Below are 25,694 nucleotides of genomic sequence, written 5' to 3' on the forward strand. Positions count from 1 at the left end.
CCATTCCACAAAGGGGCCTGTGTCAACCTCTTTTCTGATGCGGACCGTTAAATAGAGGAGGCATGTTTCCGTAGAGTGGGATCGTCTAAAACCTGACTGAAGTTCAAATAAAATATTGTGGCCTGTTAAAAATGCATTAATCTGCTCGTGAATAATCTTTTCCATGACCTTGGATAGAACACTTAAAACTGAAATTGGTCTGTAGTTACCCTTTTCAGATGTTTTTCCCTTCTTATGGAGGGGGATGACTCTAGCACTTTTAAAATCAGAAGGTACCTTGCCCTGTTCTATGGAGAGATTAATGATATGAGTTACCACGGGTGAAATGCACTCAGCTGCATCCCTTAAGAACCTGGCCGGTATATTATCGAGACCTGTGGCTTTGTTGTCTTTTAATTCATTTAGCCTCTTGAGAACAGTACTCTCCATTACCCTGCTAAAATGAAAGGAGTTGGCTTGAAGCCCTTGTTGATGATAAAAACTCTGAACATGTGATGCACCATATGTGCCAGAGTGGCAAGGGAGCTCCTTAACCAGGTTGCTTGCCACAAAAGTAAAATAGTCATTTAAGCATTCTGCCACTTCCACCTTATCAGAAAAGTTTAGTTCTTATTTATTTATCCACTGTAATTTGCAGTGTTGGTGTAGTGCTTGTATTTATTTTCCGACATCACAATGCCTCTTGAGGCATGACTGTAAATGTAAAACGTCATTTTTATCATACAAATATTGTCGTATTTATTATTATGATTATTTAACTCCAAGCATGTCTGTTGAGTCGACGTGAACGCAATCACCGTGATTCCTCCCAAATAAAGCCCTTAAGAACGCGGCGCACACCAGTCTGTCCGACTTACGACTGCTCTTAAATCCCAGAGAAGGGGCCGTTCGTGAATCCCCAAATCATCCCGAAAAGGCCTTAAGTGAAGCTACGACAAAATGTGTTCTTAATGAGACCGTTGGTGAATGAGACCCAATGATCTTTGGAGATGAAATAAAGATTGAATGTGTAATATGTGTGTGTCTCCAGAGAATGTGCATGAGGCAGTGTGCCAGGCAGGCGAGGCTCTGAGGGCGGAGCTAGATGAGGAGAGGAGGAAGTACCAGGGTCTACTGAGAGAGTTCACACGGCTGGAACAGAGATATGACAACCTCAGAGACATGAGCCTGCTCACGGAGGTACACACACAGACACTTAGTTTTTTACCATTCTCTATGACTAAGCCATTTGTATTTTAATTTAGCTAAATTACTAAATGTAATTTCATCATACTTCCATACTTCATCTGGCAGGGCTCTAAGGGCCATCGCCGGAACGACTCCACCCAGAGTCTGAGCCTGGAGCCCCTCTCTCCAGACCCCGCCTCGCCCTTCTTCTCTGGGCCTCCGTTTGTCCCCTCTCCCCTCCCCTCTGCCTACCCCTCCCCTGAGACTATGCGGAGGATCAGTGTGACTTCACCCACCAAGGAGAGGAGAGTGTCAGTCTGGAGCTTAGAGACAGCCATGGTGAGAGAACAGAGAACATCTGGCTCTATTCCTATACAAGAAGGCAATCTTTTGCTGCAGTTTACTGGCAAGAACACATGATATTTTTCATCAACCCAGATACCAAGGTATTTGTATTCTGAGACTCTCTCAATGTCAAACCCACTCACAGTAGATATATGTTATAGCGAACAACATCTTTGTTTTTAGAAAACAACATCGATTTTGTCTTTATAGCATTAAGCACCAGTTTGAGACTAATAAGTACATCTTGCAATACAAAGCATTAAAATAGTTGCAGATTCTCAGTGACCAGCTTCACAGAACCAGCGATACAATAGACAACCGTGTCATCTGTGTAAAGATGAACTTGACAACTGCTCAGAGATGAGACAATATTATTAATATAGATGGTAAAAATAAGACAAGGCCCAGGTTTGATTCTTGCGGGACACCTTTCATAATACGTAGAAACTCTGATTGGGAAATTCCCGTTTTCACACATTGGAGTCTCAGACAAGTAGCTTTTGAACCAACTGCAAGCATTTGTATCAATTGTCAATTGTATCAACAATTGTTATGCTTATATGTATACTTACAGGAGCCACTGATGGAGAGGATGGGTGTGGCCAAAGACCCAGCTGTGAAGATGAAAGGAGAGGACCTTGGACACGCCTATGATGCTGTACGAGTGGCCAACAAGTCAGTCAATCAGTTCCCTCTCACCTCCAATATATATAATAATAATAATAATAATAATAATAATAATAATAATAATAATAATAATAATAATAATAATAATAATAATAATAATAATAATAATAATAATAATAATAATAATAATAATAATAATAATAATAATAATAATAATAATAATAATAGCGCCTTTCAGGAGACCCAAGGCGCTTAACAGTAATATCACAGTAACAAGTCAGTCAATCAGTTCCCTCCCACCTCCAGTACCTATCACAGTAACAAGTCAATCAGTTCACTCCCATCTCTAGTAGCTATCACAGTAACATAATGATAATAATGATACAAATGTACAGTTCTCTCTCTCTCTCTCTCTCTCTCTCTCTCTCTCTCTCTCTCTCTCTCTCTCTCTCTCTCTCTCTCTCTCTCTCTCTCTCTCTCTCTCTCTCTCTCTCTCTCTCTCTCTCTCTCTCTCACTATTGCCTCTCTTGTTCCCTCTCGGTCTCTCTGTCAGGTTTCTGGAGAGCCAGTTGCGTAGCCAGCGTGGTCAGTGGGAGAAGGAGCTAGAATCTTTGAGACAGAAGCTTGGAGGAACCATGTCAGACTCTTCCTCCGCAGGTCCACAGCAGCCGGTACTGTGGTGCAGTCAGAGTCATACCATTGAAACAACCAGGGCCGGACTGGGGAAATAATTCATACCGGGAGATATAGCGCGAATATAGCCCCAGTCAGACCACTTTTAAGCGGGGGGTCTGGGGGTCCCCACCAGGATTTTTTTTGTTACAAAGACTTCATTTCCTGCATTCTGGTGAATTTTAGTGCATGTGAATCACAAACTAATGAGCCAACAATTGCTTAGTACAATGTACTGTTATGAACCTCAAATAAAACTGTTGTGGCACTAGGAATGCTACTCTCTCCACCTTCAAAAAGAAAAAAAGCAAGAGCACACATATTTTTCTATTTACTATTATAATACAGTTAACCACTCTCTCCACCTATTCAAACAGAGCAAGAGCACAATACCATATTCACTTTACTGATGCACTACCCATCAACAGTTAAATAGCCCTTTACACAAACATTAAATAAACAGACCTTTCTTTATTACAAAAACTACCTGGCTCACTGCCTGGCTGTTACAGTATTCTGCAGATGGCCATCTGCCATTCCATTGCCGCCTCCACTGTCAATCAGTTGTATCGCCTGGTCCCGCCTCCACCAATCACAAGCGGCTCCATTGTGTGTGTGTGATCCGAGGGAGAGTCAGATAGTTCTCCAACTCTGTCGCAGACAGTGAAATCCTGGTTGTTCCCCACCCACCTAGGTTATCTAACTATCGCGCCGCGCCGCCGCCACAACTAGAAACAGGGCCTGGCAAAAAATTAATAATTATATATATATATTTTTTATATAATTATTATTATTTTTTTTATCTGTGCAGGCCAGGCCCCTGGAAACAACTGTGCATGAAGTAATTAACCTCTTTTAAAGAAGATGTTTTTCGTATGTAATTGCTGCTTGTGTCCCCAACTGTGTGTGTGTGTGCGCGTGTGTGTGTCTGTGTGAGTGTGAATGTGTGTGCGTGTGAGAGTGCACGCCCGCGCAGGTGTGTATGTTTGTATGTGTGTGTATATGTGTGTCTGTGTGTATGTGTGTCTGTTGTGTGTGTTTCTGTGTGTAGGACGTGCAGGATTTGCTTGAGGCCAGGGAGCAGGAGTGCGTGAGGCTGAGGAGGGAGCTGCAGGACCTGAGAAACACCGTCACACTGAGACGAACTCTGGCTCAAGCAGGTACTAGATGGCCACTTCAAAAACTACAGTGTGGTCGCCCAATGGAGAACCACATAACGCACTGAGTCGCGGCACGGCCGACCCGGGTTCGATTCCCGAACCTGTCGTTATTTGTCGAATGTCTTCCCCCCACTCTGTCTCCCCGTTTCACCCCCCCCTCTCTCTCTACTGGACTGCCCATTAGAATAAAGCGATAACGCTAAAAAATAAAGCTTAAAAAAAAAAAAAAAAAAACTACAGTGTATATTTGACACTATAAGGGTACAATCGAAACAGTACCCAAATACACACTGAGCTTGTGTTACATAGACTCTTATAAGCTGTAGCTGTTACCACCATTAGATCCAGATCATTTAAATAAATGATTGATTGATTGATTGAAAACTTTATTAACAGATTGCAGAATGGGTACAATACAGTACAGCTCAATACACACAATTGTTAAGGGGATGCAGACCAGAGAAAGACTTCGTCTTGTTTACACCAGGGTCCCCCATTTTCAATTCATCAGGACATATATGACATACATGACATACAGATAGTCAGTACTGCTACATCTATACATTTTGACATACCAGATTTGCAAATACAGTACTGTTTGTGATACAGAAGGAGTCAAGAAAAGGGAGTATATACATTTGACGTAGAAACTGTACATTGGAGGAGGTTGGGTGGGGGGGTTGGGTACACTGGGATATTGACAACCATACTGGGTATTTACATTGGAGGGGGGGGGGGGGGGGGGGGGGGGGCACATTGTATAAACAAGCAAAACTGTACATTGAGGGGGGGGGGGGGGGGACTCTGTACAAACAAACAAAATTGTACATTGGACTATTGACAAGACCATACTAGGTAAATGACTGTACATTGGAGGGGGTTGGGTTAGGATATTTACAGGGGCCAGTGTTGCATTGCAGTCTCCCGTAGGTGTCTCTTGAGAGAGGTTTTGAAAGTGGGTAGTGATCCACATTCCTTTACAGCTTTGGGTAGGGCGTTCCACATTGATGTGGCATAATTGCGAAACGTGTTTAGTCCCTTATTTGAGCCGAATCTGGGTTTAACATGATTTGTGGAGCTCCCTCTGGTGTTGTGATCGTGGTATTCACTGACCTTTGGGAAGTATTTTGCCATGTACATGGGTACCTTGGTCGTGTAGTGTATCTTGTAGACCAGGCCCATTGCAAGTTGCTGTACTCTGTCATCTACTCTAAGCCATCCTAGGTTGTCAAAGTGGGCAGGGGTGAGGTGGGTTCTAGGAGTAAGGTCAAGCAGTAGTCTGACCAGTTTGTTTTGAGATGTTTGTAATTTTGTTTTTAGCGCCTTTGAGGTGCTTTGGTACCATGAGGTGCAAGCATAGTCGTAGTACCCCTGAATGAGTGCTCCTGCCAGAGTCTTCAGGGTATTCTTGTTTACCAGAGAGGAGATCCGGTACAAGAATCGAGTTCGTTGGTTGACTTTTTTTATTACATTGGATGCCATTTTGTCACAGGAGAGATTAGCCTCTAGGATGGAACCCAGGTAGGTAATTCATCTTTCCTTGTGACAATATTGTCACCCACTGTAACTGAGAAGCCGTCGGTCTTGCTGAGTTTGTTATTTGAACCGAAGAGAATGGACTCTGTTTTGCCCATGTGTAATGATAGTTTGTTATCAGCGAGCCATATGCAGATTCTGCCTAGTTCAGAGCTGAGGGTTTTTTCAACCTGTAACTTGTTCTTGTCAGAGACCAGCAGGGCTGAGTCGTCCGCAAACAGGAACAAGTTGCAGTCACAAGCTGACGACATGTCATTTGCATAAATTAGGAACAGTAGCGGTCCTAGTATGCTTCCTTGTGGAACACCACAGCTCACTGTGAGAGGGGGGGATAGGGTACCGTTTACCTCCACCATCTGTTCCCTGCCCTCAAGGTAGGATTGCATCCAGCTCACTGATAGACTATCAAAACCAATTGCTTTTAGCTTGTCAATCAGAATGGAATCAGAATAGTCATCAGAGGTAAATAATCTGTAATCTGATCAAAATGGTGCTAATATTTACATCCTTTGTTGTCTCCATTATTCTCTATATTCCTCTCCCCTCCTCTCCTCTCCTAGTACTCCCTTCAGCCATGGCACCAGAGGCCTCTCCCTCCCTGCCCTCCCTGCCCAAAGCAGTGTCAGTCACTGGCCTACTGGAATGTAGGAAGAAAGATGAGGGCCAAGCTCATCAAGAACCTCATCACAGGTATCTACTATCACTCTGCTGTGGCCCTTAGTGCACTGTCAATATGTACCTCTTAAAATAGATAATGAATATCACTGCCATTCTGTGTGGTGTGTGTGTGTGTGTGTGTGTGTGTGTGTGTGTGTGTGTGTGTGTGTGTGTGTGTGTGTGTGTGTGTGTGTGTGTGTTTCAGATGTGCGTGTAGACAGTGCCCTGTCTCTGCCCCCTGGTCTTGCTGCCAGTGTGCTGTTCCTGTGTGTGCGCCAGGCTGACTGTAGTGGAGACCAGACTCGTGCCCGCTCACTCTGTAGTGCTACAATCACTGCTATAAAGGGAGCTCTCAAGGTAACACACACACACACACACACACATGCACGCACGCACGCACACACACACACACACACACACACACACACACACACACACACACACACACACACACACACACACACACACACACACACACACACACACACACACACACACACACACACACACACACACACACACACACACACACACACACACTCTCACACATATGCATGCACACACACACATCATGGACCTTAGACAGTATGCCGAATAAACACATGAATACATACGGCAATCATATAAACTTATATCTATGAACAGATATAGTTGACTATGTGTTTGTGTTTCTCTTCTTTCAGAAGCACAGCAGTGATGTAGACATGACAGCTCTGTGTCTGAAGAACGCCTGTCTGCTGTCCGACCTCCTCACACAGCACTCACACAAACAGGTGAGATCAACACGGCCACAGCACCAGCTGGGTTACCCAAAACAATCCCAATGTACAATTAATGTATAAAGCAAAAGGTAATGTACTTCCAGGAAACATTCAAGAACTGTTCTTTGATAGAGAGGGGGGTTATAATCTGAGGGGAGAACTCAATTTAAAAGTTCTTAGTGTACGCACTACCAGGAGAAGACACTGCATTTCAATATAATGGTAAATGGCTGCTTTTTTATATAGCGCTTTTATCCAAAGCACTTTACAATTTGTTACTCACATTTTTACCCATTCACTCACACATTCACACACCGACGGCGGAGGCAACCATGCAAGGTGCCAACCTGCTCATCGGGAGCAATTAGGGTTTAAGTGTCTTGCTCAAGGACACATCGACACGCTGCCCCGGAGGAGCGGGAATCGAACGGGAACCTCCGGATTGCCAGACAACTGATCTACCTCCTGAGCCACTGTCGCTCCAATATGTGGAGTGAAACTGTGGAACAGTCTGAATGTGGTGCTAAAGCATGTCCAAACATGAGACAATTCAAACTGAATTATAAAGAAAAATAATTCACAAGGTACAGGGATGAGGAAGGGATTTGACATTCACGGGTGTTTACATTTTTATTTGATTTCTTTCATGTTTTACATATATAATTTTTTTGTTTTGCATTATATATATATATTTGTTTTGTAAGGTTTTAAATTAGTACATTCATTTGAGTAGTGGAAAAGGGGTAGGATTAAATAATTGTATACTTCTTCCTACTCCTTTTTGAACATGTAAATTGATTTTCTTTATTTTTATTCTTATTTATAAAAAATTGCTAGAGATCAATGATTTGTTTTTGTTTTATATTGTTTGTATTTACATACGAAATAAAGATTTAAAATCAAATCAAATCAAATGTCAACGGCAAAGATTGTCATATACACATTATACATGTACAATGGAGCGCTTCCTCGCTGAGCCATCCCCCCAGATTAAAAAACAATAATAATAATAATAATACATCTCGATAAACAATAAAACTCAATACAACTCTTAAGACAATTGATTCTTGATTAGGCGTGGGTTGGAGAGCATGCGTGGATCATAACGATCATATCATATGGTGATCCTATTGATTGATTGTCTTTCAGGATGGACCCCTGGGCTCACATGAGATGGTACCGCTGACCTCTGACCTCAGTGACCTGAGCCGCTCCCTCAGTGACCTCTGTATCCAGGCCTATCAGCAGCTCCTCTGCATCACAGGGACACGCATACACAACATCATAGGTACTATACCACAATGCTGATGATGAAGAAGATGATGATGGAAGTGGTGGTGATGAAGATGCTGATGCTCTCTCTCTCTTTCTCCTCCAGTTCCTGCCATGTTGGAGAGTGAGACCATCCCGGGTCTGTCAGGTGCTAAACTGGGCGGCACCAGGAAGCGAGCGGGTTCAGACCCCAGAGGACCCGCAGGGACTGATGCCCCCAGTATGGCTCTGGTCCTGAGGGAGCTCGGGGCCCTCCACGCTGCCTTGTCCCGTCAGGATCCCCCCCCCACCCTGCTGGAGCAGGCCTTCCACCAGCTCACCCACGTCATCTCTGCCTCCGCCCTCAACAGCCTGCTGCTGAGGAAGGACATGTGCTGCTGGAGCCGCGGGCTGCAGATACGGTGATGAGAGACTCATGGATCCTGAATGTGCAGGGTTACCTGAGTACACATATACAGTACACACACACACGCATGCACACGCACACGCACACCGCACACGCACACCCACACACACACACACATACGATGCATATGATGAATAACTGTCTCAATCCCTCTCTAAGCTATAATGTGAGCCTGTTGGAGGAGTGGCTGCGTAGCCGGAATCTGCAGGCAGGGGGCGCTGTGGCCACACTGGAGCCTCTCATTCAGGCAGCTCAGCTGCTGCAGGTGGGAAAGAAGACAGATGCAGAATCCCAGGCCCTTGTTCAGGCCTGCACTGCTCTGTCCACCCAACAGGTGGGTCTTTCTCTTTATATATATATATCACAGTTACAGAAACTGTGCAAACTGTGAAGTCATGCATTTCTGTAACTCTCTGTTTGTATGTCGTTTTATCCAACAGATAGTGAAGATTCTAACCCTGTACACACCTCACAGCGACCTTGAGGAGCGAGTCTCACTGAATTTCATTCGCTCAGTCCAGGTACTGGCTATACTCATGTTGTGTGGTTTGATAAATGTTTTTTTTGTGCGCCTCTGTGTATCCTTGGGTCTATGGTTGCATGTGTGTCTGTCTGTCTCTGTAAATGTCTCTGTCTGTCCTTCTGTCCCTCTCCCAGGGTCATTTGAAGGATCGTTCTGAAGGTCACTCTCGGCAGCTCCTAATGGATGTGAGACGAGTGTTCCCGGTCACCTTCTGCTACCTACCTCCCCCTGCCCTCCATGCCGACCGGCTAGACATCCCAGACTCCCTCAAGATCTCCTTCTTACGCAGAGCCTGAGGGCAGGCGAGGCTGCCTGTACTCTGTGACTTCACGCTGGGGACTGTATGGAGTAGACAATCCTTGGAAAATGTGAATGTCATAACATTTTACTTCAGGTTGTGCACTGGCCTTATTTTCTGCTTGGGTCTCTGTATCACAATGTATCAAACTGCTAAATTCGCAATCTTTACCAGTAATTCAATGTTGTATTGAGACTTAAAATCTGCGTGAGATTTTGTAGTGAGACAATTTCGCTTTCAATACAATTCAAGTTCAGTTGTATCAAAATAAAATGTATTATATATCACCTAATGGCAGATCTTCTTGTTTCAGGAAAATGTGATTTAAAGACTCAATACAACATCTAAGATTGAGATATTTGGCAGTGCACAGGCCTTCTTCACAGCAACAAGTATTTCCTCAGAAAACGTTGTGATGATGTAGAATCCCCTGGAATGTTAGAAGTCGTGTCTTTAATGCTTTATACCTCACTGATGAGTAGCTATGTTGTTACAGCAACAGGGTCCACTCATGGAGAAGACGAAACAGAACATTCTGTTACAGAATAGAGAACATGTTTGGATTTACATGTGTATAACATGTCATTCAGATAAAAAATGTAATAACCTATTAACAGTGTTGAGGAAACTACTTCACAATGAAACTACATTGTGGAAAATAATCACAATCGGAGTCTGGGATCTCATATTGTAGGCCAATACACAGGCAACCTGAGGATGTGTTTTAAGGATGGGACGGGGACCAATTGTTGAGGTGAAATCAAGGAGGGTAAATCGAGATGTCACTCGTCATATTGCCTCAGATTATTTTGATTTTTGTCTGTGAACACTCCACCAGTGCAATCTGGGCATGCAATCCCCCATTGGACGGCTGACATTTAGCCTACATTTATTAGCCTTGGAATCAGGAAAATGCTAAATTTCTAGTTTGTAATTAAGTACCTAAGCTACATGACCCAAAGTACTTAACTACTGAAAAAGCTACTGAGATTTGAATGTAGTTAAACTACCACCCAACCACTGCAAATTGTATATTAAACTAGTAATTGAACCAGTGTTGTGATTTTCAGGACTTGTGACTCGACTTGGACTTGAGCACTGATGACTCAGACTTGGACTCAAGCATTGACTGCATTTGGACTCGGGAGGTGCAGACGAGGACTCTTGTTAATTGATGTTGTAATTGTGTCACAAATAAACTCCCTTTGAAATGGTGACCGCTGTGTCATTTATGTTTAATGTAGACCTTTTTTTATTTGTATGTCAGCTCTTTGACTGCCAGAGTGGAGTGGACTCAACCTTGATGACTTGGACTCGGACTAGGGTCATGGGGACTCGACTCGGACTCGACCTGGGCTCTTCTTTGGTGATTTGGACTTGAACACTGGGGACTCGAGACTCGACTAGTGACTTGACTACAACACTGAATTGAACTACATGTACTACATGTAGGCTGCCCAACAATACTTCACCGATAATCTACACTGAAATGTGACCACGACCAGCGATTGATGCCATGTCTCTATTTTCCCGATTTTTCCAGATTGTGAAAGTACAGAATGTAAAATTTCAAATGATGTGTCATATGTTGAAATCTGAGAATGTTTGAAGAAGATGTGCTAATTTGAATCTTGTAAAACAGTATTTTTTCTAGATGATTAAGGCTGAGAAAATGGTGGACAATGTTGCTATTTCTCAGTACGGAGAATGATGAACGTGAAAAGAGTTGCTCATTTCATACTTTATTGGAAGCAGAAACACAGGGAGACTGCTGTCGCAGTTACCTCCTCCCCCAATAAGAACAACCATAATAATAAATAATTATAATAATAATAAAAGAAAATTAGAAACATCTTCCGTATAAAAAAAAAAACTCTCATGCGAGTACTTTGTACCACAACACATCAGTTAGTACATATTTATATATTCACAAACCTCTGGAAAATAGAAAACAATGGAAATAAATATCAAAATAAACCAGGACAACAATCGGCAAATAACATCAAATAAGACTGCGTGCTGGCACACAAAAGACGTTTTTTCCCTCTTTTTGTTCGTACCGATCATGCACTCTTCCCTATGTACAGGACTGGCATTCGCTATGTGTGACGGGCCAGTCAGAGACGGAACATGTCAGAGACAGAACATGCGTGTCAGTGTGCTTTACATTGTGCTTCTATCTATCTACATCTCTTTTCCTAAGCCTGTGTGTATTCCTTCCTTCACATGCCAGCCTGACCATATAATAATGTGTGTCCATTCCATATTACCCCCGACACGGTCGCTGAAGCTCCGAAAGGTAAAGAAACATATCATATTATCAACAGCAATGAATAAAAATATCTGTTGTGCCGTGTCCAGCTATGCTACAGCTGTGTACCTACTGTACACAAGGCTTTAGTTAAGGTGTGAGTTCCACAGATGGCTACGTAGACATGGCCTTAGATTGCAAGACCCTGCACATGCAAAGTATTAACACAACTGGTTTATTTTCTTATTTCACTTGGATAATGAAATTAAGTTGAATCACTGGCTAATTCTAGCATTACCATTTAACAATAATGCCAATTTCCCAAGATGTGGGAAAGGAAATCAGTTGTAGAGCTTCAGCAGGTCCTATCTTTCATTAGTGCTACATGCCCCAATGGGCACCCATTCACTCTCTACCAAATCACTCAGCTAGCTAGAGTAAATAATCAAGTCAAAGGGACTAAACACGTTTCGCAACTATGCCACAATAACGTGGAACGCCCTACCCACAGCCGTAAAGGAATGTGAATCCCTACCCTCCTTCAAAACCGCTCTCAAAGAGCACCTACGGGTGGCTGCAATTATAAACTTGCCCTGGTAAATGTCAAAATCCCCCCACCCAACCACCTCTAATGTACTTTTTCTTCCCCTTCTGATTTAACTTTTTTATGATGTTCTCTCTTTCTTACAGTACCATATATTTGTATGTCTCTAAATGTCTTAATGAATTGAAAATGGAGGACCCTTATGTAAACAAGACGGAAGTCTTTTTTCTGGTCTTTATCCTCTTAGCAGTTGTTTGTATTGAGCTGTACTGCATTGTACCCATTCTGCAATCTGTTAATAAAGTTTTCAATCAATCAAGTCAATCAAAGAGCAGCAAACTTCACTTCATGAACAATAGTAAGACAAGTGTTTGGTACTGTACATCAATGCTATTTACACACCAATGACCGATAATAACAAGTAGCTTGATCTCGCTTTGCCCTTTTTCTGATACGCGAAAAACAGCAGCCTTTTATGCACAGACTCATTCTCTAATCAGCTACATGACACATCCCTCTCATATTTGGCCCATTTCAATAGAGACAGCGCATTTACAACATATCAGACAAATCACATTGTGCTGATAATAATAATAATAATAATTCACAATGTAAACATTATAAGACTCCTTTCAGAAACGACCGATCTACATAAGATTTAAATGTTACAGATAAGATGCATAGAGTTCAGCCGTTCCATGTTCTTGGATAAGGGGCTTATAAAAATCTGATATACAGTAATAGTAAGTGCTTTTTGGGGGGAAGTACAGGTAATTATGCTCAGTGCTGCAATTGAAAAAGGGGGAAGGTATGTATAATTTATTTTAAGGATGCAAAAGGAATTTCCCCTCAGTAAGGGGCCCTGGAATGAAGGAATATCCTGATCTGAGAGACCTTGTTCATAATATAGACATCCTTTTCGTATCCATTCGGGTTCTTCTTGTGCTCCCATCAGCAGACGTGCAAACTCCCTAAAGTTGAACGAATCTCTAAGATGACAGGCAGTACGAGAAACATGTCACTTCTTATGACAGTCAATAGTGACGTTTTCAGAATCAATTAACCCTACTGTAGGCGACAGCAACTCTAGCTCGAAGTAGTGACTTTGACTGTTGTCACAAGACAAACTCCAGGCAGTTCTATATTCATGCAATTGACCTATAGCAAGCTCCGCCAGCTACAGTTGTGATTTGAGGGTCAAGAAAAGAGGGCAGAGCTTGAGATTGAGGTCAATTAAGAGTGGAGGTTTGATCGCAACCTTTGGTTGTGCTATCAAGCTGAAAGTGTCTGCATTTACTCAAGCAATTACAAATAATCATTGGAACACTGGTCAATGAAAACACCATGCTTTAAATGCTTTACAGCAAGTACAGTGATGACCCTGTGTTTCTAAATTCTTTACATACATTATGTAAATCTTTACATCTAATCTATACATAAGCAGTGATACGTCAATGTTTTAGACATTACTTGTGTATAAAAGACCCTCTATAATTGACAGTGCCAGACCAGATGTGGTCCGGCTCTGCAGCCCTTTGGAGGAGGTTCATGGTCTCCGGTACTCTGGTAGGTACCTGCTGTTGGGTCAAAGGTGAAAGGTCATCTATGACTTGTGCCTTCTTTGGGGGAGGAAGGAGACAGACGATGGAAGGGAGGTGGGAGATGGAGGGCTTTAAACCCATGTTGACATCTTCAATTAGACTGAGGTTGGCAACACAGGATCTCTTTTTCTGTTACCTCTCCATAGGTACTGATTTGATTGGCTGAGTTGTGTTGAACAAGAGGAAGTTGTTTGTTTCTTTTCCTTGTGAAAAGGTGAATTACTATTGGATACATTTGAAAACACACACACACACACACACACACACACACACACCCACACAGTGGGCCAGCCGTGGAATATTCACAATAAGACAAATAAGAAAAAGAAAAAAACTCCTAATACATAATTCACATTCCTCCAGAGTAAAAGACACTTAGGAAATTCTCAAAAAAACGAATTAGAACATAAGCATTCTTCTCTATGTAAGCAATCTCCTCAATGCTGTGTTCTTCGCTCGCAATGGCTTTCTGTGATACATTAACATGAACAGGCAACACTGGTGACTACAGGAGGTCAACACAACATTTTACGAACCCACATACAATATTGCCCTCATTTGCAGACATTCACGCACACACGCACGCACGCACGCACGCACGCACACACGCACACACACACACACACACACACACACACACACACACACACACACACACACACACGTTCTCTCACACAAAACGAAAAAGGCTTGTCTTCATCAGGTAAATCTCTCTATACAATAAATACACAGAAGACCAACATAGGGCCAACAAGACAGAAGGCATAGAGGGTATCAGGCAGTGTGCTCTGTTACAGGGTAGACAGAGAGACAGGTAGGTAGACAAACAGAGCGACAGGCAGGTAGAAAGACAGACAGACAGGGACACTCTCTCAAGTACTCTCTCTATACCTCCAGTTATCCTCTGTTATATAATCATTATGTCATAAACATCTCATACTATCTCTCTATAAAGAATACCACATTATTTATAAACATTTAATATAAACATAATTTGGAGGACAAAAAAAAGAGTAAATCTTTAACAATTAAACACCAGTCTGAAAACGTTAAGAAACAGATCTCTCCCCAGCGTGTGTAACCCAGCCCACATGTCTAACTGAGGGTCGGTTGGTCCTCTTGGTCGCTCAGGGCTGTTTACTTGGCAGATTTGATTGATCATCTATTGGCACCTCTGGTTCCCTCTCTAGCTCGACACTCGCTAGTAAAGGGATTGGACACATACTGGAATGTAGGGAGACATCAATTCAATCAATCAATCAATCAATCAATCAATCAATCAATAAATCAGAGGACGTAGAAAGAAGGTCCCAAGAGTTTAAAGGCTACAATAACTTTCACACCCTGACCAATCAAACGGTGGAGTATGTTGTTGTTGTTGTTTTTTTCATCTCAAATGCTCATTTGAAACTTTATGATTAAAAGTGTTCAGGTTGAGAGTAAGGTATACTCTATGACTTAGACTCGTACTGTAGGGATGGACTATAAATCTGTGTTAATAGATACTGTATGCATCTACATGATGATTGTTAAGATGATTTGTAGGCAACTAGAGTGATGTCTGTATGTCACAATGTCCATGAAATTCCATGAAATTGATGCTGCTTTTACAACGCTCGGAACATCAGGGCAGTGGCTAGCAGTGGCTCAGGGAAGCTCCAGAGCTGTCTGGTTGAGTTTCACCTCTCTCTCTCTCTCTCTCTCTCTCTCTCTCTCTCTCTCTCTCTCTCTCTCTCTCTCTCTCTCTCTCTCTCTCTCTCTCTCTCTCTCTTCTTAGCTGCGGCCCTCCTCGGCAGAGCGCTGGTCCGACTTGAGTTTGACGAACTCCTTGGCCACGTCATCGTTGTTGCGCTGGGAGAGGATGCGCAGGACGGTGAGGCCCGTCTCGTCCATGTGGATGCGCTTACCCAGCGGCAGCCAGCAGGCGGCGCTGCCCCGGGAGATGATGTCTTTCAGCTGCATGACGGCCATGCCCACCGTGCGGTCTTCCCGGGCAAAGCAGTAGTCCTTCACGCACACCTGGAGCTCGTAGCACTCAGGTCCCACCTCACTGCTCAGGGTGCTGCAGGAGAAGAGGAGAGTTAAAGGTGCTATAAAGGTCCATAAAACAGGGACACGTCCCCAAGGACTTCAAAATAGCGAGAGTAACACCCCTGCACAAAAAGGGCAGCAAATTAGACCCAGGCAACTACCGCCCTGTTTCTATCCTTACATCCATCTCGAAAGTCATGGAAAAAATAGTATACGAACAGGTCGAAAAGTACCTTACGGATAAAAATCTAATCTACGAATTCCAATCTGGCTTCAGAACATCCCACTCCACTGACACATGCCTTCTCTATTTGAACGACCACATCAAGCAAGAGGTGGACGCGGGCAAATACTGCGGCATGGTCATGCTAGACCTACAAAAGGCCTTCGACACTGTCAATCACACCATTCTGATTGACAAGCTAAAAGCAATTGGTTTTGATAGTTTATCAGTGAGCTGGATACAATCCTACCTGGAGGGGAGAGAACAGATGGTGGAGGTAAACGGTACCCTATCCCCCCCCCTCACAGTGAACTGTGGTGTTCCACAAGGAAGCATACTAGGACCACTACTGTTCCTAATTTATGCAAATGACATGTCGTCAGCTTGTGACTGCAACTTGTTCCTGTTTGCGGACGACTCAGCCCTGCTGGTCTCTGACAAGAACAAGTTACAGGTTGAAAAAACCCTCAGCTCGGAACTAGGCAAAATCTGCATATGGCTCGCCGACAACAAACTATCATTACACATGGGCAAAACAGAGTCCATTCTCTTCGGTTCAAATAACAAACTCAGCAAAACAGACGGCTTCTCAGTTACAGTGGGTGACAATATTGTCACAAGGAAAGATGAAATTACCTACCTGGGTTCCATCCTAGAGGCTAATCTTTCCTGTGACAAAATGGCATCCAATGTAATAAAAAAAGTCAATCAACGAACTCGATTCTTGTACCGGATCTCCTCCCTGGTAAACAAGAATACCCTGAAGACTCTGGCAGGAGCACTCATTCAAGGGTACTACGACTATGCTTGCACCTCATGGTACCAAAGCACCTCAAAGGCACTAAAAACCAAATTACAAACATCTCAAAACAAACTAGTCAGACTACTGCTTGACCTGACTCCTAGAACCCACCTCACCCCTGCACACTTTGCCAACCTAGGATGGCTTAGAGTAGACGACAGAGTACAGCAACTTGCAATGGGCCTGGTCTACAAGATACACTACACAACCAAGGTACCCATGTACATGTCAAAATACTTCCCAAAGGTCAGTGAATACCACGATCACAACACCAGAGGGAGCTCCACAAATCATGTAAAACCCAGATTCGGCTCAAACAAGGGACTAAACACGTTTCGCAATTATGCCACAACAATGTGGAACGCCCTACCCAAAGCTGTAAAGGAATGTAAATCACTACCCACCTTCAAAAACACTCTCAAAGAACACCTACGGGAGACTGCAATTCAAAACTGGCCCCTACAAATGTCCTAACCCAGTTGTACAATAAAGACCAAGCATGGCTATTCCAATGTACAGCCCCACCCAACCCCACCCCACCTACCCAACCTCCTCCAATGTACAGTTTCCATGTCAAATGTATGTCAGTATTCCAATGTACAGTGTCCCCCCCCCCTACCCAACCCCCCCCCCCCCCCCCACCTCCAATGTACAGCCCCACCCCACCTACCCAACCTCCCCCAATGCACAGTTTCTATGTCAAATGTATATACTCTTCTTCTGGATTTTTTTAGTATCACAAACAGTACTGTATTTGAAAATCTGGTATGTCATAAATGTATAGATGTAGCAGTACTGTCTATCTGTATGTCATGTGTGTCATATGATGAATTGAAAATGGGGGACCCTGATGGAAACAAGACGAAAGTCTTTCTCAGGTCTGCATCCTCTTAACAATTGTATGTATTGAGCTGTACTGTACTGTACCCATTCTGCAATCTGTTAATAAACTTTTCAATCAATCAATCAATCAATCTATAGATAACATTCAGCCACTAGATGTTGCACTAGAGCACACATTTCCACCCTACATTGTAAAGCGCTTTGAGTGTCTAGAAAAGCACTATATAAATGCAAGTAATTATTATTATTATTATTACATTACATTATTACATGCCTGCAACATGTAAACAACAACATTCATTTTGGACCCGCAAGCATTCTTTCATTTGTAATTTTTTGGGTTAAAGTAATACTTTTATTCATCACCAAATTCATTCAATTAATCTATAGCACTTGTAAAACTAGTCTTACTTTGCGCTGGGGTGCATCAATATGAATATAGGAATTCAAATACATCTAGCTGTAAAATGTATTATCAATATTTAACCAATCAAAATTAATGTGCTTTGATCTATTTAATAAATTTCTTAACGTTGAGCTGTGAACTAAAAACGTATGTGTTAGGTTTTAATTGTATATATAAATTGTATTGCTGACTGAATCAGTCCCATCATATTTGCATTCATATCACAGTTAGTTCTAAATTAATCGTCTGCATTCATTATCAAAGAATTTACCTCTAACCTCGCGGATAAACGTTGTGATTGGAGGATCAATAAAATAGGGCAGGGTTTGAGATAATGTAGATCAATCACTGTACACATAATACAGTGTGACTTTACATTATATTCAAGGCTTGAGGTTTTAACTCACAAGGTGAAGGTTTCATTGTATTTGGGAGCCCAGCTGTTGTTTTTTGACTTGGTGGCGTACTTCCTCTTCTTGTCACTGAGGTGGGGACCAATGATGAAGACCTCCACAAATGGCCGGAATATTCCCTGGGTCTGCCACCTCAGGTCATTGGCTGCCACCACTGAGTGACAGGACGGAGAGAGAGAGAGAGAGAGAGAGAAAGAGAGCGAGAGAGAGAGAGAGAATTCTATTCAATAAACCATAGTTTATTGTTAACTTCGAACACTATTGACCTAGCCAGACGCTTAAAAAAATAGCTCATTTGTAATAACATTTCTATTATTACCTTTAACTGTGATCTTGTGCTCTCCAGTGTTGGGATGGGTGAAGATTTCAACATGGATGGACACCTCTCCCACGGCATCATCGACCCCGGAGCCTGGCGGGGACAAACAGGCAGCAGGCCGCTAGTTAGAGCACCGCAGGGGACCAGATACATGGCTCCCTCCTGGTCCTCCTAGTACAGGCCAAACATGAGCCCCAGCCACCACGCCTTGCCCCTCAGACACTCTCTCGGTCACAGTGATGCGGAAGCGAAGTCAGGTTACCCATAGATTCCATTTCAATTTGGCACATTACGCATTGAAATGGATTTGACCGCAACCCCCACATCGAAAGTAATATTGGTGAGCGCTGTTTCATACCTAATCGAGCCTTGCGTTTACAGGAGAGCTTGAGAGAAAGGCATTGTAGTGTGCTGTGCAGTTGACCTGTACTGTGGACAACCACACAATGCAGCTATGAGTGGCACTTTCTGCTGAGAGCTTTCAAGCAAATAGTTTCACCCTTTCAATTAAGAGTGTGACTATTTAAAGCAGCCACAGTCTGGGCTCACTCTGGACAGTTGAAGTGTGTACATTCAGAAGTGCAGTGTGTCTGTTGCCCCGTAGCGCATGTCTGTTAGGATGCAGGCTGGTTAGTAGGAGGTAGACAGGAGATATAGGAGAGAATGTCACAGGGTCATCATCATCATCATCATCATCATCATCATCATCATCATCATCATCATCATCCTGGTTCTCTCACCATAGATCAGGTCACATGCTGAGAGGGATCCATACAGGCGGACACACACCCATTCCTTGATAAAAAGGCCTTTACTCAAGCATGGAGTGGGCTGGGCTACGTGGGGAAAGAGACTCCAAGGCGCCCCACTCAAAGCTATAATGAAGGATGGAGCACACATGGCTAAAGGAGGTATTCAACTTCTGTCTAAAACATTCACAGTGCTAACCAGTAACTGGTTCATATCTGTGGCTTGCTTTTGTGTTTTAGTCCCAGAAAACCAACTGGATTTGAGTTGGCCCATGTGTGCACCACTCCGTCTAAGATAGCTCACCCCTGGACCTGGACCCAAGTCTAAGACCTATAGCTTCAGGCCCCAGGGGGTCCTTAGTTCCATGCTGTTGGCCCCAGGGTTGTGTCATTAGGAGGTGGAGGGTGACATGCAAGAAAAATACAGCTCCACTCAGGCTCAACGTCGTCTGTCTGGGAGAGCAGGTTAGAGGAGAGAGACTACATGACTGACTGACAGTGTTTGTACAGCAGGGGATGCTAAGCCTGACTGACTAGTGTTTGTACAGCAGGGGGTGTTAAGACCTTCATTATAATTATTTAATTCCGCGGATGTCTGAAGTGACGACAATCCCCAATGACTTGTCCCAGAGAAAGCTGTTCCAAACTCGGGTGCATGCCAATACATCGAGACAGTCGTATTTATTATCATTATAATTATTTAATATTTAATTCCACGGATGTCTGTAGAGCCATGTCAAGAGCCAATCACGCTTCAGTATTGACATTACTAAATGAGATGTCATGCTAATATGTCATGTTCTACAGTAGGACTTACTACTATAATACCTAATAAAACAAGTCATTCGAATAATAGAAGCCTACTTTGCTGGAACGATTAATTTAGCATGTATACAGTACGTGTATGTGTGTGTGCTCGCGCGCTGAGGCTGCCTCACTAAACCGTTTCTCCACGTATTTATTTATTTATGGAGCATTTATTTATCCACTCCGGTTGGATGGTGTATTGTACTTTTGCTGTATAATAACAATACATTCTCTAATCATTTTGAGATCAGTCGCAAATCGCTTTCGCGCTACCTGTTGAATGGATCAGCAATTGTGCAGATGCAATGCCGAACCTCGCCTTATAAGGAGCTGGCAGGGCGTGTCTGTATGCAAATTAAATTAACGACCAAAGATTTTGCCCAGTTACGGAGACCGTTTCAACGTGTTCAGGAATCCGGAGGAGGATTCCCGTAAATCTCTTGGTACGACATTTTTACCAAGATATTTACAAGGGCACTTACGAACACGTTCGAGAATGAGGACCAATGTTTCCTCATAGTTAGGGAATTTTAGCAAGATGTTTGGACCATCTGTGAAAAAATTTATTACCAATAGCTTTCTTCACCAAAGTGTTCCTATAGGTGTCTACTAACACCTCAATTTATTCAAACCCAAATCCTCTGGGAAAACTCTGGAGAGCCAATCAAAGTTAAGGAGCCCAGGGGGCTAGGGCGAAAAATATGAAAAAAAATTAAATCAAATATTAACGTGTGGGGTGACTAACTAGGGGTTTTCAGGGGTGCTGAATCTATTCCAACCATTAGTTTTGAGTAAATTTGGCTCCCTGGCCATAAAATATTGGTATATTATATATATAGTATAATAGATTTTAAGCTATAATGTACCGCAAAAAATACCAAGGTCCAATTTCCCCTTCCAGTGGAACTCACAATTTGTAACATATTTGGGTCTAAAAATCCCGAACCAAATAGATACAATTTTCGTACTAAATCATGACCCACTACTTAAAAAGGTGGAGAAGGACCTAGATAGATGGATGCAGCTGCCTCTTTCGCTAATCGGACGTGTGAACTGCATTAAGATGAACATCCTACCTAAATGTCTCTATCTTTTTCAAACCCTCCCTATATCTATACATAAGAACTTCTTCAAGAAATTACAAAGGATAATATCTGCATTCATATGGAGAAGGAAGGTCCCTAGAATTAAAATTAAAACCCTATATAATTCCCCCCAGTGTGGTGGACTGAAACTCCCGGACTTCCAACGCTATTACTGGGCTGCACAGACAAGGGCTCTGTGGATTTGGCAGAATGAGTCGATTAATTCCCCTGCCTGGAGACAAATAGAACAATGCCATATGATGGACGTACCGCTGGCCGGAATTCCTTTTATCAGGAAGTACCACACCCTGAAGAATAGTTCAGATAACCCATTTATTAAACACACAGCAAGAACATGGTTTGAGATTCAGACACATCTTGGTAGCTTTATTGCATTTCACAGGAAGACTCCCTTCCACAACAATCCAGCTTTGCCAGAATCAATCACCAAAGCACCTCAAAGGCGCTTAAAACAAAATTACAAACATCACAAAACAAACTGGTCAGACTACTACTTGACCTGAACCCCAGAACCCACCTCACCCCTGCCCACTTTTCCAACCTAGGATGGCTTAGAGTAGACGACAGAGTACAGCAACTTGCAATGGGCCTGGTCTACAAGATACACTATACGACCGGGGTGCCCATGTACATGTCAAAATACTTCCCAAAGGTCAGTGAATACCACAACCACTACACCAGAGGAAGCTCAACAAATCATGTTAAACCCAGATTCGGCTCAAACAAGGGACTAAACACGTTTCGCAATTATGCCACAACAATGTGGAACGCCCTACCCAAAGCTGTAAAGGAATGTGAATCCCTGCCCACATTCAAAACCGCTCTTAAAGAGCACCTACGGGAGGCTGCAATTCGAAACTGGCCACCGTAAATGCCCAAAACCCCCACCACCTCCTAATAGACAGTCTCCTCACCACCGCATGTATATATTCCCTCCCCGCCGTATGTATATTTCCCTCCCACCCACCCACCCCCTCATAATGTACAGTCCCCTCCCCATCATATGTATATACTCTGTCAGGATCTAGGGGTAACAGTACTGTATATTTGAATACCGTTATGTCACAAATGTATCAGTACTAAATACCTATATGTCCCTATGCCATAAATGTCATGTATGTTGTGTATGTCATAAATGTCTATATGAATTGAAAATGGGGGACCCTGATGGAAACAAGACAAACGTCTTTCTCAGGTCTGCATCCCCTTAACAATTGTATGTATTGAGCCGTACTGTATTGTACCCATTCTGCAATCTGTTAAATAAAGTTTTCATTAATTCATTCATTCATTTAGAGATGGCATCACCAAGAAGTGGTACACTCAGGGAATTAAAACTTTTGGGGACCTATATGATAATAACATACTTATGTCCTTTGAACAGTTACGCGCGGCCTTCCACCTTCCAACTACTAATTTCTTCAAATACCTACAGGTCAGACACTTCATAGGTACAGGTCAGGGAGGAAACTCCACTCTTTCAAAACACCTCCTCATAGATGATATTCTAAAAGGAGTTATTCACACTAGAGGCATCCTATCATTAACATATGATAGAATTCTGACCAGTACAGAAATTATACCCCTAAACGCCAAGAACAAATGGGAGCGGGACCTGGAATGTACCTTTGATGAAGATGAATGGGAATCACTATGTGAGTCTGCACTATCTTTTTCATATAAGACTCGACATAAACGTATGCAATTTAACATTCTCCATAGAACCTATTTTACGCCGGAAAGACTTCACAGGATGAATGATGCTATCTCTGACCTTTGCCCTAGGTGCTCAACGGAAACAGGTAGCCTGCTCCACATGTTCTGGGAATGTAACAAACTGAGACCTTACTGGGGCTCAATTTGGGAGATTCTCGAAGAGGTCACAGGGTTTGAGATCCCATGTACACCTAAATTAGCATTATTAGGAGACATGTCTGACATTTCTCCAGATAAGAGAGGCAAGGTGCGGATCATTAAATTGGCCATGATTGCAGGGAACAAGTGTATTGCCATGCTGTGGAAGAGTGCTGAGTTCGCCCCCATGTCTATGTGGCTTAGTGAAATCTCTTCGTACATGGCATCAGAGAAAATAATGTTCAATCTTAAGAAATCTGGCCTAGAGTTTTTTTTTCTTTTTTTTTTATATTGATTTTTATTTTGTATCTATTTTTCTGTAACTCGGGGAGGGGGGGCAGTTGGCAGCATTTCCTTTTGTATGGTTGTTGAACTGTTAAACTGATGCTGTAAAACTAAAAAAACAAAAACAAAAAACAATAAACATATTGTTTAAAAAAAAAAAAAGCTACAGAATCCTCTTCCATGTTGTAGTCTACTAAAAGACAAGTGTCATGATTCGTGTCAAAACATACAGAACTGGTCCACACAGCAAGACTTATCGATGGAGTGACTGAACTACAAGATTATCTTCACTGAAAAAGTAGATCACCACACAAAGTCCAGCTGATCTTATAACCACTCTGATGCTAGCTATCTATCTAATGTTAGCTGTAAGCAAACTTTAGCTAGGTGAATGGTTGTTTATTGTTAGCAATAAACTAGAGAAAATTGATAAAGTGCCACATTTACAGTTATCAAACCTTTTGCCAGCAGAGGAAAACCAATTACTCTCCCAAAGAGTAGTTAAACGATCATACCTTAAAATTGTTTTTGTTGTGCAGAAATAGTTGCCATGATGCAGCACTTCTGCTCCTTCCCCACATGCAGACAGTGTATCCTACTGAGCATGTGCGCAGTAGGTGAACACTTATTAGTGTTTTGCAATATTTTCATATTTTATTTTCCAGAATAGAATCAAATCAACAACACCTCAGTCCCATACCGTTGATTATACCATTTTTGCTGTACATTATAGCTTAAAATATATTATACTATATATATAATATACCAATATTTTATGGCCAGGGAGCCATTCTTACTCAAAACTAATGGTTGGAATAGATTCAGCACCCCTGAAAACCCCTAGTTAGTCACCCCACACGTTAATATTTGATTTTAATTTTATTTCATATTTTTCGCCCAAGCCCCCTGGGCTCCTTAACTTTGATTGGCTCTCCAGAATTTTCCCAGAGAATTTGGATTTGAATAAATTGAGTGGTGTTAGTAGACACCTATAGGAACACTTTGGTGAAGAAAGCTATGGGTAATACATTTTTTCACAGATGGTCCAAACATCTTGCTAAAATTCCCTAACTATCAGTATCTCTGAGTGCTTTTGTGCTTCATTTTAAAGAGTGACAGATGGATATTCATTTTAATCAGTGTCCTCACTGTCCACGGCTTCTTATGTGGCGACTTGCAGCAGCCCATTATTATGTGTATGTGGTGTGTTGTGTGTGTGTGTGTGTGTGTGTGGGGGTGGTTGAAAGACCCACTAAGCAAGGTGTCTGTGTAAATTGAACAGATGAAGAGTGCTCTTGGCATGCAGTTCAGAGCATCTCTCCCAGAAGACCCACAGGACTGTTGGTCCTCCTGCCAAACGGACCAGAGAGGCCAGCACTCATCCAATGGATGACTTCCACAAACGACAAGAGACAACGCGAGGACGCTGCCAACAAATCGTGAGACTTTTTGTCTATCCAAATAAATATGCCAATTAAAATTTTTGATTTCATGTCATATTAGAGTCCAGAATAGATGATACTGCTAATACCTGCTAATGTCCCAAAAACGAGTTATATGTTATGTTCACTCTCTACTTTGAAAGCTAGAAGGACTGTAGCTTTTAATTATCTTAATCCTAATTTAATGATCCTTTTAACATGACACATATTTCATATTTTATGTTTTTGTCAATTGTAGACGTCATCCCTACAGAATCATCGCCATTCATCTTCCTCTTTGAGTAACCATCGATCCTATTAGCATAGATTCCAAAAGAGCGTCTCTCCACAGAGACTGGCCGGGGAGGGAAGTGGAGCCTCTTCCTCTCACATTATGGTATAGTTGATGAGAGCACGATGAATGGAGCCTGTTCCTCTCACATTATGGTATAGTTGATGAGAGCAGGATGAATGGAGCCTCTTCCTCTCACATTATGGTATAGTTGATGAGAGCAGGATGAATGGAGCCTCTTCCTCTCACATTATGGTATAGTTGATGAGAGCAGGATGAATGGAGCCTCTTCCTCTCACATTATGGTATAGTTGATGAGAGCA

General features: G+C 42.5%; 2 protein-coding genes across 2 annotated transcripts in view; one reads left to right on the forward strand and one right to left on the reverse strand.

Annotated features, from left to right (window-relative positions):
• The window catches only part of LOC311223054 (unconventional myosin-Vb), a gene marked incomplete at both ends in the record, with an annotated part of 51,297 nt that extends 41,875 nt beyond the window's left edge, over window positions 1-9,422 (forward strand). The window contains 14 exon segments of the mRNA XM_084307753.1: window positions 1,031-1,179; window positions 1,294-1,506; window positions 2,087-2,187; window positions 2,693-2,807; window positions 3,863-3,971; window positions 6,068-6,168; window positions 6,170-6,197; window positions 6,370-6,521; window positions 6,848-6,937; window positions 8,075-8,213; window positions 8,304-8,598; window positions 8,763-8,937; window positions 9,044-9,124; window positions 9,261-9,422. Coding sequence (XP_084163879.1) covers window positions 1,031-1,179; window positions 1,294-1,506; window positions 2,087-2,187; window positions 2,693-2,807; window positions 3,863-3,971; window positions 6,068-6,168; window positions 6,170-6,197; window positions 6,370-6,521; window positions 6,848-6,937; window positions 8,075-8,213; window positions 8,304-8,598; window positions 8,763-8,937; window positions 9,044-9,124; window positions 9,261-9,422 — 1,910 coding nt within the window.
• A 6,171-nt stretch (window positions 9,423-15,593) lies between these two features.
• Window positions 15,594-25,694, reverse strand: part of unc13a (unc-13 homolog A (C. elegans)) — a gene marked incomplete at both ends in the record, with an annotated part of 292,945 nt that continues 282,844 nt past the window's right edge. The window contains 3 exons of the mRNA XM_084308430.1: window positions 15,594-15,882; window positions 18,533-18,692; window positions 18,858-18,950. Coding sequence (XP_084164556.1) covers window positions 15,594-15,882; window positions 18,533-18,692; window positions 18,858-18,950 — 542 coding nt within the window. The remainder of the gene's footprint in view (window positions 15,883-18,532; window positions 18,693-18,857; window positions 18,951-25,694) is intronic.

Source organism: Notolepis coatsorum (genome assembly GCF_963971535.1).
Source record: "Notolepis coatsorum genome assembly, chromosome: 2".
Classification (NCBI taxonomy): domain Eukaryota; kingdom Metazoa; phylum Chordata; class Actinopteri; order Aulopiformes; family Paralepididae; genus Notolepis; species Notolepis coatsorum.